At 45.7% G+C, this 19,521-nt stretch overlaps 1 protein-coding gene across 1 annotated transcript in view; it reads right to left on the bottom strand.

Annotated features, from left to right (window-relative positions):
* LOC115121841 (acid-sensing ion channel 1B-like) overlaps nt 1-19,521 on the bottom strand; it is a 148,943-nt gene that overhangs the window by 62,276 nt on the left and 67,146 nt on the right. The window contains 1 exon segment of the mRNA XM_065004242.1: nt 7,385-7,544. Coding sequence (XP_064860314.1) covers nt 7,385-7,544 — 160 coding nt within the window.

Raw genomic sequence — 19,521 nt, 5'->3', positions numbered from 1 at the left:
CCCTAACCATCCTCTAATCCCATCCCCTAACCGTCCTCTAATCCCATCCCTAACCATCCTCTAATCCCATCCCCTAACCATCCTCTAATCCCATCCCCTATCCATCCTCTAATCCCATCCCCTAACGTCCTCTAATCCCATCCCCTAACCATCCTCTAATCCCATCCCCTATCCATCCTCTAATCCCATCCCCTAACCGTCCTCTAATCCCATCCCCTAACCGTCCTCTAATCCCATCCCCTAACCGTCCTCTAATCCCATCCCCTAACCGTCCTCTAATCCCATCCCCTAACCGTCCTCTAATCCCATCCCTAACCATCCTCTAATCCCATCCCCTAACCATCCTCTAATCCCATCCCCTAATCCCATCCCCTAACCATCCTCTAATCCCATCCCCTAACCGTCCCTCTAATCCCATCCCCTAACCGTCCTCTAATCCCATCCCCTATCCATCCTCTAATCCCATCCCTAACCGTCCTCTAATCCCATCCCCTAACCATCCTCTAATCCCATCCCCTAACCGTCCTCTAATCCCATCCCCTAACCGTCCTCTAATCCCATCCCCTATCCATCCCCTAACCCCATCCCCTATCCATCCCCTAAACCCCATCCCTTATCCATCTTCTAACCCCATCCTCTATCCATCCTCTATCCATCCCCTATCCATCCTGTAACCCCATCCCTATCCATCCTCTAACCCCATCCCATATCCATCCTGTAACCCCATCCCCTATCCATCCCCTATCCATCCTGTAACCCCATCCTCTATCCATCCCCTATCCATCCTGTAACCCCATCCCCTATCCATCCCCTAACCCCATCCCCTAACCATCCTGTAACCCCATCCCCTATCCATCCCATATCCATCCTGTAACCCCATCCTCTATCCATCCTGTAACCCCATCCCCTAACCGTCCTCTAATCCCATCCCCTAACCGTCCTCTAATCCCATCCCCTAACCGTCCTCTAATCCCATCCCCTAACCGTCCTCTAATCCCATCCCCTATCCATCCTCTAATCCCATCCCCTAACGTCCTCTAATCCCATCCCCTAACCCCATCCCCTATCCATCCTCTAATCCCATCCCCTAACCGTCCTCTAATCCCATCCCCTAACCGTCCTCTAATCCCATCCCCTAACCGTCCTCTAATCACATCCCCTAACCATCCTCTAATCCCATCCCCTAACCATCCTCTAATCCCATCCCCTAACCATCCTCTAATCCCATCCCCTAACCATCCTCTAATCCCATCCCCTAACCATCCTCTAATCCCATCCCCTAACCGTCCTCTAATCCCATCCCCTATCCATCCTCTAATCCCATCCCCTAACCGTCCTCTAATCCCATCCCCTAACCATCCTCTAATCCCATCCCCTAACCGTCCCTCTAATCCCATCCCCTAACCGTCCTCTAATCCCATCCCCTAACCCCATCCCCTATCCATCCCCTAAACCCCATCCCTTATCCATCTTCTAACCCCATCCTCTATCCATCCTCTATCCATCCCCTATCCATCCTGTAACCCCATCCCCTATCCATCCTCTAACCCCATCCCATATCCATCCTGTAACCCCATCCCCTATCCATCCCCTATCCATCCTGTAACCCCATCCTCTATCCATCCCCTATCCATCCTGTAACCCCATCCCCTATCCATCCCCTAACCATCCTGTAACCCCATCCCCTATCCATCCCATATCCATCCTGTAACCCCATCCTCTATCCATCCTGTAACCCCATCCCCTATCCATCCCCTATCCATCCTGTAACCCCATCCCCTATCCATCCCCTAACCCCATCCCCTATCCATCCCCTAACCCCATCCCCTATCCATCCTCTACCCCCATCCAACTGGTTATACTGTTTTTAAATCTGATAGATTTGCAGTCCTTCAGACATTTGAGAAATACATGTCCATCTCTGGTTAGAAAAGTTAAATCAACATATTTCTAGAATTGTGTATCGGAGAGTGGTGGTAATCCTGCCAAATTCCAGAAAGTGGTCAAATCTTTGAAACAAAACTCCAACCCCTCATTGCCCCAGCAGGTTCTGATTTTCTCTGATCCCATACTAGACAAAACTGAAAATCGTGTTGTTTTTAACAACAATTTTGCTTCAGCTGGCAACCCATTTAAAATTATCGTCTGAAAATTCTAGTCATCTAGTCACCTCAAAACAGATTGTATTTTCTATTTTCTAACCCCTTTTTCTCCCCAGTTTCGTGGTATCCAATTGGTAGTTACAGTCTCATCCCCTGCAACACCCGTACGGACTTGGGAGAGGCGAAGGTTGAGAGCCGTGCAACCGAAATCCAACCCAGCCAAGCAGCACTGCTTCTTGACACACTGCTTGCTTAACCTGGAAGCCAATGTGTCGGAGAAAACACCATACACCTGGCGACCTTGTCAGCGTGCATTGTGCCCAATGGGGGCAATGGGCCAAGAACATCCCTGCCGGCCAAACCGCCCCTAACCGGGATGACGCTGGGCCAATTGTGCGGCGCCGAAAAGGTATCCCGTTCGCGGCCGGCTGCGACAGAGCCTGGACTCAAACCAGGATCTCTAGTGACACAGCTAGCAGCGTTGTACCTTTAGTTAACTGGTCAGTTAAGAACAAATTCTTATTTACAATGACCCTTACAACGCTGGGCCAATTGTGCACCACCCTATGGGACTCCCAATCACAGCTGGTTGTGATACAGCCTGGATTCAAACCAGGGGTGTCTGTAGTGACACCTTTAGCACTGATGCAGTGTCTTAGACCACTGCGCCACTCGGGAGCCCAGTGATTCACGAATAGAGTCACAGACTTTATTTTCATTTCAACCATTTGATATTTATGATGGACTAAGTGCTTTGCTACAGATCATAAATCCATAGGGGCTGATTCACTTCATCCCTTCTTACTGCAGCTCTCTGCACTACTTATTGCAGAACCACTGACGTATACTGTATCTTTTACTTGACAATTGTTGCTGGTGGGTTTGGCTGGCAGGGATGTCCTTGTCCCATCACGCTCTAGCGACTCCTGTGGCGGACCGGGGGTCAGGTGTACGGTGCTTCCTCCGACACATTGGTGGCTGGCTTCCGGGTTAAACGATTGTGCAAAGAAGCAGTGCAGCTTGGTTGGGTCGTGTTTCGGAGGATGCATGGCTCTCGACCTTCGCCTCTCCTGAGTCCATACGGGAGTTGCAGCAATGGGACAAGACTAACTACCAATTGGATATATTGGGGAGAAAAGGGGGTAAAAAAAACATTGATAATAAAAGAAGAGAGCATCAGATACATATTACCAGTAAGTCACTGCTCTTCTTGAGAAGGGATTCAGAGATATTTTAGTGATTGCCAATGGAACATTCCAGGGCCTTGAGCAGGGCACCTCAGAACCTAGGTTCCTCCTTTCACTGCTATCTGTCACCGCTACATTGTTAAAAATAGCATATTTGGCCTCAATATTGGAATACGAATGAAGAATTGACGAAGAAATGCTTATCTACTCATTTGCTGGATGCAGAGTTCAACAGAGTTTAAAAGTGGAGGTCAAGCAAATCATAGAGAAAGTAGACTGTATTGCAATCATCTCTGATGGGTGGTCAAATGTTCGTGGGCAAGGGACAATAAACTACATCATCTCCACCCCTCAACCAGTATTCTACAAGAGCACAGACACAAGGCACAACAGACACACCGGTCTCTACATTGCAGATGAGCTGAAGGCAGTCATCAATGACCTAGGACCACAGAAGGCATTTGCACTGGTGACAGACAATGCTGCAAACATGAAGGCTGCTTGGTCTAAAGTGGAGGAGTCCTACCCTCACATCACACCCATTGGCTGTGCTGCTCATGCAATTAGCTCCTCAAGGACATCATGGCACTGAAAACAATGGATATACTCTACAAGAGAACAAAGGAAATGGTTAGGTATGTGAAGGATCATTGAGTTAAAGCAACAATCTACCTCACCAAGCAAAGTGAGAAGAATAAGAGCACCACATTGAAGCTGCCCAGCAACACCTGTTGGGGTGGTGTTGTCATCATGTTTGACAGTCTCCTGGAGGGGAAGGAATCACTCCAAGAAATGGCCATATCACAGTCTGCCGATGTGGACAGCCCCATCAAGAGGATCTTTCTGGATGTCGTATTTTGGGAGAGAGTGGTAAGCAGCCTGAAACTCCTGAAACCTATAGCAGTAGCCATTGCACGGATTGAAGGAGACAATGCCATCCTGTCTGATGTTCAGACTCTGCTTGCAGATGTAAGAGAATAAATCCATACTGCCCTGCCCACTTCACTGTTGCTCCAAGCAGAGGAAACTACAGTTCTGAAATACATCAAAAAACGTGAAGACTTCTGCCTGAAGCCCATAAACGCCACAGCGTACATGTTGGACCCCAAGTATGCTGGTAAGAGCATCCTGTCTGGTGCAGAGATCAACTAGGCCTATGGTGTCATCACTACCGTGTCTCGCCACCTTGGCCTGGATGAGGGAAAGGTTCTTGGCAGTCTGGCGAAGTACACTTCCAAGCAAAGGCTTTGGGATGGAGATGCAATATGGCAGTCGAGCCAACGTAACTCATCAGCCACCTGGTGGAAGGGACTTTGTGGATCTGAGGCTCTTTCCCCTGTTGCCTCAATAATCCTCCAAATTCCACCAACATCAGCCGCCTCAGAGCGCAACTGGTCCTTGTTTGGGAACACACACACCAAAGCACGCAACAGGCTGACTAATACAAGGTTCGAAAAATTGGTGGCCATCCGGGCAAATTTGAGGCTTTTTGAGCCTGACAACGAACCATTCTCAACAAGGTTGGGAAGTGACAGCGAAGATGAGGCCTCAGAGTCTGATGTTCAAGAGGTGGACATTGAGGAGGTCCAGGGAGAAGACATAGAAGCCTGAGAGGAAGACAACCAAAGCTTTAGTTTCTAGACTATCATTTTACAGATGTATGTTGAAAATGTTTTTGGGAGATGCGATGGATCATTGGGGATCATTCAATATTCTCTTTCTTTTGTTGTTCAGTGAAATCATCCCATGTGAAGAGTCAAGTCATTTAATTAAAGTTAAATTCGTAACTAAGTCACTTTTTCAATTTCTATTGGAAGGATTTAATATGTCTACTTATGATAAGGTAAAATTATTATGTTTCAGTCTATGGTAAATATATCCAATGCAAAAAAACATTTAAATGGTATTAATATTAATTATCATATATTTCCGTTAATTCCCATATATTTCCGTTAATTCCCATATATTTCCGTTAATTCCCATATATTCCCATTAATTCCCACGAACAGTTTCGACCTCTGGATATTGCCCAAAATGTGCAACCCTAGTCTTTCAACACAGACACTATGTCTACACACAGACACTATGTCTACACACAGACACTACGTCTACACACAGACACTAGGTCTACACACAGACACTATGTCTACACACAGACACTACGTCTACAGACAGACACTACGTCTACACACAGACACTAGGTCTACACACAGACACTATGTCTACACACAGACACTATGTCTACACACGGACACTATGTCTACACACAGACACTAGGTCTACACACAGACACTATGTCTACACACAGACACTAGGTTAACACACAGACACTAGGTCTACACACAGACACTACGTCTACACACAGACACTACGTCTACACACAGACACTATGTCTACACACAGACACTTCGTCTACACACGGACACTACGTCTACACACGGACACTACGTCTACACACGGACACTAGGTCTACACACAGACACTACGTCTACACACAGACACTAGGTCTACACACAGACACTACGTCTACACACGGACACTAGGTCTACACACGGACACTACGTCTACACACGGACACTACGTCTACACACGGACACTACGTCTACACACGGACACTACGTCTACGCACAGACACTACGTCTACACACAGACACTACGTCTACACACAGACACTACGTCTACACACAGACACTACGTCTACACACAGACACTAGGTCTACACACAGACACTACGTCTACACACAGACACTACGTCTACACACAGACACTAGGTCTACACACAGACACTACGTCTACACACGGACACTACGTCTACACACGGACACTACGTCTACACACGGACACTACGTCTACACACGGACACTACGTCTACACACGGACACTACGTCTACACACAGACACTACGTCTACACACAGACACTACGTCTACACACAGTGGCAGAGAGAAGCACTGTATTGATTTCATCAGACTACCGTCATATCCTTTCCTTTGATTCATGCAGAAACTAAGCATTCCTGACAAGAGGTACAATTAAACGACAGTAAAGAAGCATTCGATAAATCGACCCCAATCCGTCTCGATCTACAAAGAGTCGATAATGTACCGTTTTCACTGCAGCTGTGTTCCAACTGTGTCGAGGTTTGAATTTCCAGAGCGAGATTCATAGTTGGTGAAGAGGAACATGTGTTTACTGTGAAGCTTCTGATCTCCCAATGATATTATTTGTCTTCTGGAAATATCAGCGTTTTTTAAATTTTATTTTAAAAACAGATTCATTAAGTTGATTTTGAAACTGAGAGTTTGGAAATCAATTCTACATGGACTAGTTTTCTTGTCTGTCTGCCTGCCTATCTTCCTTTCCTTTGCAAGTAGCTAATGTTTGTTCTCTGTTGACTCTTTTGAAGTGGTTTCACATTTACAAACACTGCATGTTTGACATACTTGAGTACTTGACTTCAAAAAAATGACTTTTTAGTTCAAGGTTTGTTGTGGTATGACCACATACTTCTCTAACTCCAAGATGGAATATTAGCCCCTCTTCCTCCTCTTCCTCCTTATGCCATCTTGAAGATATGTGAGGATTGGATGATTGACCCTGCATTCCTCCCTCCCCCTTCCTCCCTTCCTCCCTACCTCTCACCCCCCCCCCTACATCACTCCCTCCACGTATCTCCCCATACTGACCGGTATTCGTCCTGTTGGATATCCATCATCTCCCTCCCTCCCTCCCTCCCTGTTTCCCCCCAGAAGGGCAGGTATTCATCCTGTTGTATATCCAACATCAGCTCCAGGCCGTTACCCATCCCTCCCTCCCTCCCCCTCCCTCACCTGTTTCTCCCCAGACTGGCAGGTATTCATCCTGTTGTATATCCAACATCAGCTCCAGGCCATTACCCATCCCTCCCTCCCCCTCCCTCACCTGTTTCCCCCAGACTGGCAGGTATTCATCCTGTTGTATATCCAACATCAGCTCCAGTCCGTTACCCATCCCTCCCTCCCCTCCCCTCCCTCACCTGTTTCCCCCAGACTGGCAGGTATTCATCCTGTTGTATATCCAACATCAGCTCCAGGCCATTACCCATCCCCCCCCTCACCTGTTTACCCATCCCCCCCCCAGACTGGCAGGTATTCATCCTGTTGTATATCCAGCATCAGCTCCAGTCCGTTACCCATCCCTCCCTTCATGGTCACCAGCAGCGGGCGGTTATCCTGACCAGAGTTGAACGTGTAGCATTTCCCATAACGGGTGAAGATCTGAAACAACAAGAAGGAGACAAAGGGCTGTCAATGAGAGGCAGCAATATAATGAAGAACAAAGCAATGTCTGTGATTCAAATTGCCAACCAATTCCCAATAAAGGGTACTCCTTTTGACCAGAGACACATGGTACACTATTCCCTATATAGTAGGGCTGGAAATGGCCAGGGACCTCACGATACAATATTATCACGTTACTTAGGTGCCCATACGATATCTATTGCAATTCTCATGATTCTATATGTATTGTGATTTGATACTGGAATTTTATTGCAATTTGATGTTCCGAACATATTGCTAAATGGTATGTCTGCTGCAGAGAGACAAGAGAGAGACATTTGATCAGTCATGGAAATAAAAGTGATGAAAACATGTTGGCTCACTATTTAAAAAGAAGATGGAGAACAAGCTATAGGATGAAAAATACCATAGTTTTGGCACAGGTACAGCTGACTAGCTTTAGCTAACGCTACCTACAGTCGCAAAAAATAATAATTATATTTTTTTAGTTGGAGTCAAATATCTATAAAATATCATCCCAAAATAATTTTCCGGTATGTAACTGTGTCAATTTTGTTCCCCCATCACTATTATACTGTATATAAAACGTTGTAGGTTATAGTAGTGCACTAAGGAATACACTGCATGCCATTTGGGATTTGCCCAATAAAATGTTGGGCTGTTCAGCCCACTGAATCCTTGGGGTCTAATACACCAGCTTCTGTGTAGAGAGTAAACGTTATCTACCAGAGAACAGCAAGAACAACAACAACACAACAAAACAACAAAAACAAGAACAACAACAACAAAAACAACAACAACAACAACAAGAATAACAACAACAACAACTACAAGAATAACAACAACAACAACAACAAGAACAACTACACAACAATAACAACTACAACAACAGGAATAACTACAACAACAACAACAACAAGAACAACAACTACAAGAACAACAACCTCAACAACTACAAGAATAACAACAACAAGAACAACAACAAGAACAACTACAAGAACAAGTACACAACAATAACAACTACAACAACAGGAATAACTACAACAACAACAACAACTACAAGAACAACAACCTCAACAAGAACAACACAGGGGTAGACACCTATACCAAACTGTGGCAACAGCATCTCTGATAATATTATTGTTCAAACTCTTTGATCCCGACACACAGAGAGACTCATCCTAAATGTGGTATCATAAACGCCTATTAGTTACTGTAAAAGAGCACACACAGAGAGACTCATCCTAAATGTGGTATCATAAACGCCTATTAGTTACTGTAAAAGAGCACACACAGAGAGACTCATCCTAAATGTGGTATCATAAATGCCTATTAGTTACTGTAAAAGAGCACACACAGAGAGACTCATCCTAAATGTGGTATCATAAACGCCTATTAGTTACTGTAAAAGAGCACACACATTGAAATCAAAGTTTCATGAGAAGGTTTTGCCTGTGTAGTAGCGTCCTAAGCTGATTCTGGGACAATGTTACAAGTTGGCCAAGCAAACTGTGGCGCAACGGGAGGGCAAAAGTGGAAACGACACAGCCTGGTGGGGAGGCTGCCTCAGACATGACGGGTAGTGAACGAATGGAGGTGCAATCGCATTCAAGACATCAGTGAAATGGAAAAGGAAGGCTCAGGCTCCAACATTGAATGTTCCTCTAACTCGGTCAAGGAACCTGATTAAGTGATCGCCCCGAATTGAGTACAAACGCACACCCTATATAAGAAACATGGTGCCATCTTTGGGGCGGCAGGGTAGCCTAGTGGTTAGAGCGTTGGACTAGTAACCGAACGGTTGCTAGTTTGAATCCCCGAGCTGACAAGGTACAAATCTGTCGTTCTGCCCCTGAACAGACAGTTAACCCACTGTTCCTAGGCCGTCGTTGAAAATAAGAATGTGTTCTTAACTGACTTGCCTAGTAAAATAAAGGCAAAAAATAAAAAATAAAATAAAAAACATCCCTGAAACTATTCCCCAGGTCATTGTTGTAAATCACAATGTAATCTCAGTCAACTTACCTGGTTAAACAAATCTAAATCCCAAGGCTCTCAGAAAGTGTCACTGACCATAGATTGCTTTGTATGTTTCTATTTTTGTTTGGTCAGGGTGTGATTTGGGTGGGTATTCTATCTTTGTATGTCTAGGTTTTTGTATTTCTATGTTTGGGCCGGGTATGGTTCTCAATCAGGGACAGCTATCTATCGTTGTCTCTGATTGGGAATCGTACTTAGGCAGCCTGTTTTGCCACCTTAGGTTGTGGGTAGTTGCTTTCTGTTTTTGTGTCTGCATCAGACAGAACTGTTTATGTTGTTTTTTTATTCAGTGTTCAGTTCAAAATAAAAAGATGAACACGTACAACGCTGCACCTTGGTCCTCACCTTCTTCGCCTGAATGTCGTTACACTAAGAGCATCAAAGTAGCTAATGGTAGAAGACTATTTATCTGTCGTATGTAAAGAATGTTGTCTCTTATGTACGGCATCTTATAGTGGCATAACAAGGTTGAGATAAGTATCCATGTTTTGCATGTATTGATTCTTGGTGGAGTCAACAACAAGGGCCTGTTGTATTTCAAAAAGCTGTATGTGAATAAAGGACACATGAAGAACAGAAGATACACGATACTCAAGGACGGACTGATTACATGAAGGGCGAAGTAAAACAGATTATTTGACAAACCTCCAACGGAAGTATTTGTGGCAGAAATTAATGATTTTGCTGTAGCCTTCCAGCCTTTCTGAAAATCGGAACTGTCACGTGACAAAGAAAAAAAGGACTTTGCACAGCAGGCCTAAGATATTGGCACTGACACCCCTCAAGAGACGCACGTATCAACATTTAATGAAATGCCCCCTGCAATATGTCACCCATAGTAATATGAGGTTTGACCTTAAGACAGAAGTGTGACTGGGGCTGGCTGGCAGAGTAAAGTGAGAAGGGACTCACTGCAGCAGCAGTTGCCTGGTGAAGAAAAGGGACTGACTCCAGACCTGGTGGTGAGAAGGTACTGACGCCAGACCTGGTGGTGAGGACTGACTCCAGACCTGGTGGTGAGGACTGACTCCAGACCTGGTGGTGATGTGTGACTCCAGACCTGGTGATGAAAAGGGACTGACTCCAGACCTGGTGGTGAGGACTGACTCCAGACCTGGTGGTGAGAAGGGACTGACTCCAGACCTGGTGGTGAGGACTGACTCCAGACCTGGTGGTGAGGTGTGACTCCAGACCTGGTGGTGAGAAGGGACTGACTCCAGACCTGGTGGTGAGGACTGACTCCAGACCTGGTGGTGAGGACTGACTCCAGACCTGGTGGTGAGAAGGGACTGACTCCAGACCTGGTGGTGAGGACTGACTCCAGACCTGGTGGTGAGAAGGGACTGACTCCAGACCTGGTGGTGAGGACTGACTCCAGACCTGGTGGTGAGGACTGACTCCAGACCTGGTGGTGAGAAGGGACTGACTCCAGACCTGGTGGTGAGGACTGACTCCAGACCTGGTGGTGAGAAGGGACTGACTCCAGACCTGGTGGTGAGAAGGGACTGACTCCAGACCTGGTGGTGAGAAGGGACTGACTCCAGACCTGGTGGTGAGAAGGGACTGACTCCAGATCTGGTGGTGAGAAGGGACTGACTCCAGACCTGGTGGTGAGAAGGGGACTGACTCCAGACCTGGTGGTGAGAAGGGACTGACTCCAGACATGGTGGTGAGAAGGGACTGACTCCAGACCTGGTGGTGAGGACTGACTCCAGACCTGGTGGTGAGGACTGACTCCAGACCTGGTGGTGAGGACTGACTCCAGACCTGGTGGTGAGAAGGGACTGACTCCAGACCTGGTGGTGAGGACTGACTCCAGACCTGGTGGTGAGGACTGACTCCAGACCTGGTGGTGAGAAGGGACTGACTCCAGACCTGGTGGTGAGAAGGGACTGACTCCAGACCTGGTGGTGAGAAGGGACTGACTCCAGACCTGGTGGTGAGAAGGGACTGACTCCAGACCTGGTGGTGAGGACTGACTCCAGACCTGGTGGTGAGGACTGACTCCAGACCTGGTGGTGATAAGGGACTGACTCCAGACCTGGTGGTGAGAAGGGACTGACTCCAGACCTGGTGGTGAGAAGGGACTGACTCCAGACCTGGTGGTGAGGACTGACGCCAGACCTGGTGGTGAAAAGGGACTGACTCCAGACCTGGTGGTGAAAAGGGACTGACTCCAGACCTGGTGGTGAGGACTGACTCCAGACCTGGTGAAGAAAAGGGACTGACTCCAGACCTGGTGGTGAGAAGGGACTGACTCCAGACCTGGTGGTGAGAAGGTACTGACTCCAGACCTGGTGGTGAGGACTGACTCCAGACCTGGTGGTGAGGACTGACTCCAGACCTGGTGGTGAGGACTGACTCCAGACCTGGTGAAGAAAAGGGACTGACTCCAGACCTGGTGGTGAGAAGGTACGGACTCCAGACCTGGTGGTGAGGACTGACTCCAGACCTGGTGGTGAGGACTGACTCCAGACCTGGTGGTGAGGACTGACTCCAGACCTGGTGGTGAGAAGGGATTGACTCCAGACCTGGTGGTGAGAAGGGACTGACTCCAGACCTGGTGGTGAGGACTGACTCCAGACCTGGTGGTGAGGACTGACTCCAGACCTGGTGGTGAGAAGGTACTGACTCCAGACCTGGTGGTGAGGACTGACTCCAGACCTGGTGGTGAGGACTGACTCCAGACCTGGTGGTGAGGACTGACTCCAGACCTGGTGGTGAGAAGGGACTGACGCCAGACCTGGTGGTGAGAAGGGACTGACTCCAGACCTGGTGGTGAGAAGGGACTGACTCCAGACCTGGTGGTGAGAAGGGACTGACTCTAGACCTGGTGGTGAGAAGGGACTGACTCCAGACCTGGTGGTGAGGACTGACTCCAGAACTGGTGGTGAGAAGGGACTGACTCCAGACCTGGTGGTGAGGTGTGACATGTTCCAAATTGTACCCTGCTCCCTATATAGTGCACTACTTGTCAACAGGTCCCGCATAGGGCTCTGGTTAAAAGTAGTGCATTATATAGGTGGTAGGGTGCCATTTCGAATGCATGCGCCCAAAGAAAACATTGACCTACTCAACCCGGGTCAAGGGTGGTTGTACAAAGCACACACAAAGACAAACCACACCACCCACATGAAAAGGTCAGTGCCTTTAGTTGTCTCTAACTACAATAGCGACGGTGTTTTCCGCCTCAACCTTTATAATCACACCATTGAATGGCTATTAGTACATGCTAGCCTCTGTACTCTATAGGGAGATGCTGCTGTCTACCAATGGAACATTAATGGATAGGTTTGATTCTTCAACTACTACGGAGACAGTGTTTTCTACCTCCATGCATCATTGACACGACTGAATGGATCGCAAAACCAAAACATCATCACACCACTGAATGAATAGCCCAACCAGCCAGACAGATGAAAAGCGTATCTTTTCATCAGCCAGACCAGACATCTTTTCACCAGCCATTAATGCTCTGTCTGCAGCTGAAATAGAACAGAAAGATATCCTGCTGCCACTAAAATGTTCATGTGGAATAGTCTCAGGTTGGTCAGGAATCAGGAAGAGCTGCAATTATATAGGACAGTTTTAATTAAGAGATCAGCCAGAGAGAAAATAGAGTGAGAGAACGACAGAGCGGTAGAATGAAAAAGTAAGTGAGTGAAGGAGTGAGAGTGAAGGAGAGAGAGAGAGAGAGAGAGAGAGAACGACAGAGCAGTAGAATGAAAAAGTAAGTGAGTGAAGGAGTGAGAGTGAAGGAGAGAGAGAGAGAGAGAGAGAGAACGACAGAGCGGTAGAATGAAAAAGTAAGTGAGTGAAGGAGTGAGAGTGAAGGAGAGAGAGAGAGACAGAGAGAGAGAGAGAGAGAGAGAGAGAGAGAGAATGAAGGAGAGAGTGTGAAGGAGAGCGAGTGAAGGAGAGCAAGTGTGAAAGAGAGAAAGTGAAGGAGAGCGAGTGATGGAGAGTGAAGGAGAGAGAGTGAAGGTGAGAGAGTGAAGGAGTGAAGGAATGATAGAGAGAGTGAGAGGGTGAAGGAGGAGCTCATACATTAGAAAGTCCCCACCCATCGCCACCTACTCTCCAGCTTGTAGATATACATCACCCATCAAGACAAGAATGATAAGACAGTGTGTGTGCGCATGGATGTGTGTGTGTCCGTGTGTGTGTCCATGTGTAAAAGCACAGAGTTGCTGTGGTAACAGAGAGATGGTGAGTTGAAGCGGTGCTGTGACGACCTTGGGGACAGCAGCGTTAATGGCTCACTGAAAGACAGGTAGTCTGAAACTCAAATCGCACCCTTTTCCCTATTGAGGGCTCCAGGGCCCATAGGGCTCTGGTCAAACGTAGTGCATCATATAGGGTGTGATCCGGGACGCTTCTCTAGGCTCCTCCATTGTACCCAAGCCCACTGAAGTACTCGGATACGTCCCAAATGGCACACTAGTCACCAGAGATGGGATCCAGTCACACTTTTACAAGTCCTAAGCAAGTCTCAAGTCCTAACCTTCGAGTCTCAAGTAAAGTCCCATGTTCCACAGCTCAGGTCGACTCACATCACAAGTCCCTAATTTGGGGTTTTGAGTCCTCAAGTCAACGATTAAGTGTTTTATATAAATGTCATTGCAATTGCAATGCATCAGTCATTTTGGATCCACATGTTTTACAAACTACATCATTCCCCCCCCCACTACCACATAGTCTTTGAACTTCGATTTCTGGGACCAATGATGCCCTGATCCAGAGGTGGCACAACAGGTCCCAGAGTGATGAGGAAAATTGTTTTCCCTGAGGCCCTGAGCTTTTCCTAATCTGATAACCTAAGCAGGTATAAATCAGGACCCTAAAGGGTCTGACCGGGATTCATTAGTTGTAAAAAGGGTTTTATACAGGCAATGAGACCAGATAAAAATGTTTTGCAGACACCCTTATCCAGAGCAATTTGGGTGAAGTGCCTTGCTCAAGGACACACTCACAGATTGTTCACCTAGTCAGCTCAGAGATTCAAACCAGTCTCCTTTCGGTTACTGGCCCAACACTCTTAACCACTAGGCTACCTGCCACCTAGGTTTACAGATATGTTCTACACAGGTCACATGGTTTTAAAGAACTTCTGGAAAAATGCATAGCCCTAGGGAGAATGAAAACTGTGTCAAACTGCAGCAACCTTCTACTTGTTCATATGAATTACATTAAACCTAGACTAACAGGGGTTTTCCTTTACATAGACACAGAAACAACCATTGCAATTGGATAATAGAACTCACTGGGATGAGCTTGCTTTATGCAGGTCTGCATCGTGTAGGCCTATGCAACTGTAAGTAGAAAGCAACACAGTCAATCTAGTCAAGGTAGTCTAGCCAGCCGGAAGAGAGTGGAGCGGCGCAGCGAGGTGCTTGTTGACGGCCTGCGCAACTTGTGACTTCCGTGAATCTGATTGGCCAAGACACATAACAGAAAGCACAGAACAAGCACCTCTTTGAAAAAATAAAGGACAGATCGGGCCTAAATTGTGCGCGAGATGACAAATCCAGTCTCTCGAGTCATACAGCTCAAGACCAAGTTGAGTCACAAGTCATAGAAGCTCAAGTCGAAGTCAAGTAGCAAGTGTTTTTTCATTTTTTTCAAGTCAAGTCTCAAGTAGAACAATTTGTGACTTGAGTAGTACTCGAGTCCATGTCACGTGACTCGATTCCACATCTCTGCTATTCTCTATATAATGCCTGGGCTCTGGTCAACAATGGTGAACTACGTAGGCTGGGAATAGTGTGCAGTTTGGGACTGAGAGAGAGAGACACACTGAGAGAGAGACACAGAGAGAGACACAGAGAGAGAGACACAGAGAGAGACACTGAGGGACACTGAGAGAGAAACACAGAGAGAGAGACACAGAGAGAGACACTGAGAGAGACACAGAGAGAGAGAGAGAGATAGACACTGAGAGAGAGACACTGAGGGAGAGACACTGAGGGAGAGACACTGAAAGACACAGAGAGAGACACAGAGAGAGAGACACAGAGAGAGAGACCCCTGAGAGAGACACACTGAGAGAGACACAGAGAGAGAGACACAGAGAGACACTGAGAGAGAGAGACACAGAGAGAGAGACACAGAGAGAGACACAGAGAGAGAGACACAGAGAGAGACACAGAGAGACAGAGAGAGAGACCCCTGAGAGAGAGACACTGAGAGAGACAGAGAGAGACACTGAGAGAGAAACACAGAGAGAGACACAGAGAGAGAGAGACACTGAGAGACACAGAGAGAGACACGGAGAGAGAGACACAAATCCAATTTTGATAAACTCCCATATATACTGGGTGAAATTCCACAGTGTGCCATCAGAGCAGCAAGATTTGTGACCTGTTGCCACAAGAAAAGGTTAACCAGTGAAGAACCATTGTAAATACAACCCATGTTTATGCTTATTTATTTTCCCTTGTGTACTTTAACCATTTGTACATTGTTACAACATGGTATATATATATAATATGACATTTGTAATGTCTTTATTGTTTTGAAACTTCTGTATGTGTCATGTTTACTGTTCATTTTTATTGTTTATTTCACTTTTGTATATTATCTACCTCACTTGCTTTGGCAATGTTAACACGTTTCCCATACCAATAAAGCCCCTTGAATTGAATTGACATGGAGAGAGACACGGAGAGAGCGACACAGAGAGAGAGACACAGAGAGAGAGACAGAGAGAGAGAGAGAGAGAGAGAGACACTGAGGGACACAGAGAGAGCCACAGAGAGCGACACGAAGAGAGACACGGAGAGAGACACGAAGAGAGCGACACAGAGAGAGACACTGAGAGAGAGACACTGAAAGACACAGAGAGAGACACGGAGAGAGAGACACAGAGAGAGACACACAGAGAGAGAGACCCCTGAGAGAGAGACACTGAGAGAGACACTGAGAGAGAGACACTGAGAGAGAGACACAGAGAGAGAGAGAGAGAGAGAGAGACACTGAGAGAGAGACACTGAGAGAGACACTGAAAGACACAGAGAGAGACACGGAGAGAGAGACACAGAGAGAGAGACCCCTGAGAGAGACACTGAGAGAGAGACACTGAGAGAGACACATAGAGAGAGACACAGAGAGAGAGACACAGAGAGAGACACTGAGAGAGACACAGAGAGAGAGAGACACAGAGAGAGAGACACAGAGAGAGAGACCCCTGAGAGAGAGACACTGAGAGAGACACAGAGAGAGAGACACAGAGAGACACTGAGAGAGAGAGACAGAGAGAGAGACACAGAGAGAGACACTGAGAGAGAGACACAGAGAGAGAGAGAGAGAGACACTGAGAGAGAGACACTGAGGGAGAGACACTGAGGGAGAGACACTGAAAGACACAGAGAGAGACACGGAGAGAGAGACACAGAGAGAGAGACCCCTGAGAGAGAGACACTGAGAGAGACACAGAGAGAGAGACACAGAGAGACACTGAGAGAGAGAGACACAGAGAGAGAGACACAGAGAGAGACACAGAGAGAGAGACACAGAGAGAGACACTGAGAGAGAGACACAGAGAGACAGAGAGAGACACTGAGAGAGACACTGAGAGAGAGACACAGAGACACAGAGAGAGACACTGAGAGAGACACAGAGAGACACAGAGAGAGCATCATCATGTCTTTCAGTAAAGTACATCAAGTGGTTTGGGTCCAGAACAGATACACCGACGACAATGACTATTTGCAAATGTATTTCTTTCACACAGGCTACAACAAACCTGTTGCTTTCCAGACGTTCTGGGGGACATACTGTATAAAACCATCGAAATGCTGTTAACTCTACATAACAATACTTTGTAACACTAAAATTGACCTGCCATATTATATCCTTCCTTGCCATTTTCTATTCTACGGGTATTCTATTCAATGTTATATGTGCAACTAGTCTTCAATGTTTTATGTTCAACTAGTCTTCAATGTTTTATGTTCAATTAGACTACCATGTTTTATGTTCAACTAGACTACCATGTTTTATGTTCAACTAGACTACCATGTTTTATGTTCAACTAGACTACCATGTTTTATGTTCAACTAGACTACCATGTTTTATGTTCAACTAGACTACAGTGTTTTATGTTCAACTAGACTACAGTGTTTTATGTTCAACTAGACTACCATGTTTCATGTTCAACTAGACTACCCTGTTTTATGTTCAACTAGACTACCATGTTTTATGTTTAACTAGACTACCATGTTTTATGTTTAACTAGACTACCATGTTTTATGTTCAACTAGACTACCATGTTTTATGTTTAACTAGACTACCATGTTTTATGTTTAACTAGACTACCATGTTTTATGTTCAACTAGACTACAGTGTTTTATGTTCAATTAGACTACCATATTTTATGTTCAACTAGTCTTCAATGTTTTATGTTCAACTAGACTACAGTGTTTTATGTTCAACTAGACTACCATGTTTTATGTTCAACTAGACTACCATGTTTTATGTTCAACTAGACTACAGTGTTTTATGTTCAATTAGACTACCATATTTTATGTTCAACTAGTCTTCAATGTTTTATGTTCAACTAGACTACCATGTTTTATGTTCAACTAGACTACCATGTTTTATGTTCAACTAGACTACCATGATTTATGTTCAACTAGACTACTATGAAAAGCGAGTCAGAGACTGAGAGATACCAAACTTATTTCAAGATTAACGTGAATCATACGAGACAATGTGAATATTTGTATTCTTACCAGAGAAAGCGAACACAGCCTTGTACAGAATGACTTATATAGACACACCATTTGACACATTCTCTCCCTCTCTCAATTCAATTCAATTCAAGTGGCTTTATTGACATGGGAGACATATGTTGTAGAAAATAAAGTAGAAAAGTAGAAAATAAACTAAAGTGAAATAAACAATCAAATTTAACAGTAAACATTACATTCACACAAGTTCCAAAATAATAAAGACATTTCAAATGTCATATTATATATATATACAGTGTTGTAATGATGTGCAAATGGTTAAAATACAAAAGGGAAAATAAATAAACATAAATATGGGATGTATTTACAATGGTGTTTGTTCTTCACTGGTTGCCCTTTTTTTGTGGTAACAGGTCACAAATCTTGATGCTGTGATGGCACATTGTGGAATTTCACCCAGTAGATATGGGAGTTTATCAACATTGGATTTGTTTTCAAATTCTTTGTTGATCTGTGTAATCTGAGGGAAATATGTGTCTCTAATATGGTCATACATTTGGCAGGAGGTTAGGAAGTGCAGCTCAGTTTCCACCTCATTTTGTGGGCAGTGAGCACATAGCCTGTCTTCTCTTGAGAGCCAGGTTTGCCTACGGCGGCCTTTCTCAATAGCAAGGCTATGCTCACTGAGTCTGTACATAGTCTAAGCTTTCCTTAAGTTTGGATCAGTCATGTTTAGGGCCAAATAGCATTCTAGTTTCCTCTGTTTTTTTGTGAATTCTTTCCAATGTGTCAAGTCTCTTTTTGTTTTCTCATGATTTGGTTGGGTCTAATTGTGCTGCTGTCCTGGGGCTCTGTGGGGTCTGTCTGTGTTTGTGAACAGAGCCCCAGGACCAGCTTGCTTAGGGGACTCTTCTTCAGGTTTATCTCTCTGTAGGTGATGGCTTTGTTATGGAAGGTTTGGGAATCACATCCTTTTAGGTGGTTGTAGAATTTAACGTCTCTTTTCTGGATTTTGATAATTAGTGGGTTTCTCTCTGTCTCTGTCTCTCTCTGCTCTCTCTCTCTAATTAATACTTCAACGAGTTCCAAAGTGTATGGCGAGCCCAAGGCTATTCTACACAAAACAATGTGCTCCAATCAAAGGAAACCGCTCTGTCAAGCTGTTCGCTAAAGTTGACTTGTCAGCCAGAGAGAGCCGGGAGCGAGGACTATTTTCTCTTCAT

This window comes from Oncorhynchus nerka, linkage group LG2 (assembly GCF_034236695.1).
Source record: "Oncorhynchus nerka isolate Pitt River linkage group LG2, Oner_Uvic_2.0, whole genome shotgun sequence".
NCBI lineage: Eukaryota > Metazoa > Chordata > Actinopteri > Salmoniformes > Salmonidae > Oncorhynchus > Oncorhynchus nerka.
This window is presented reverse-complemented; position numbering and strand designations above follow the sequence as displayed.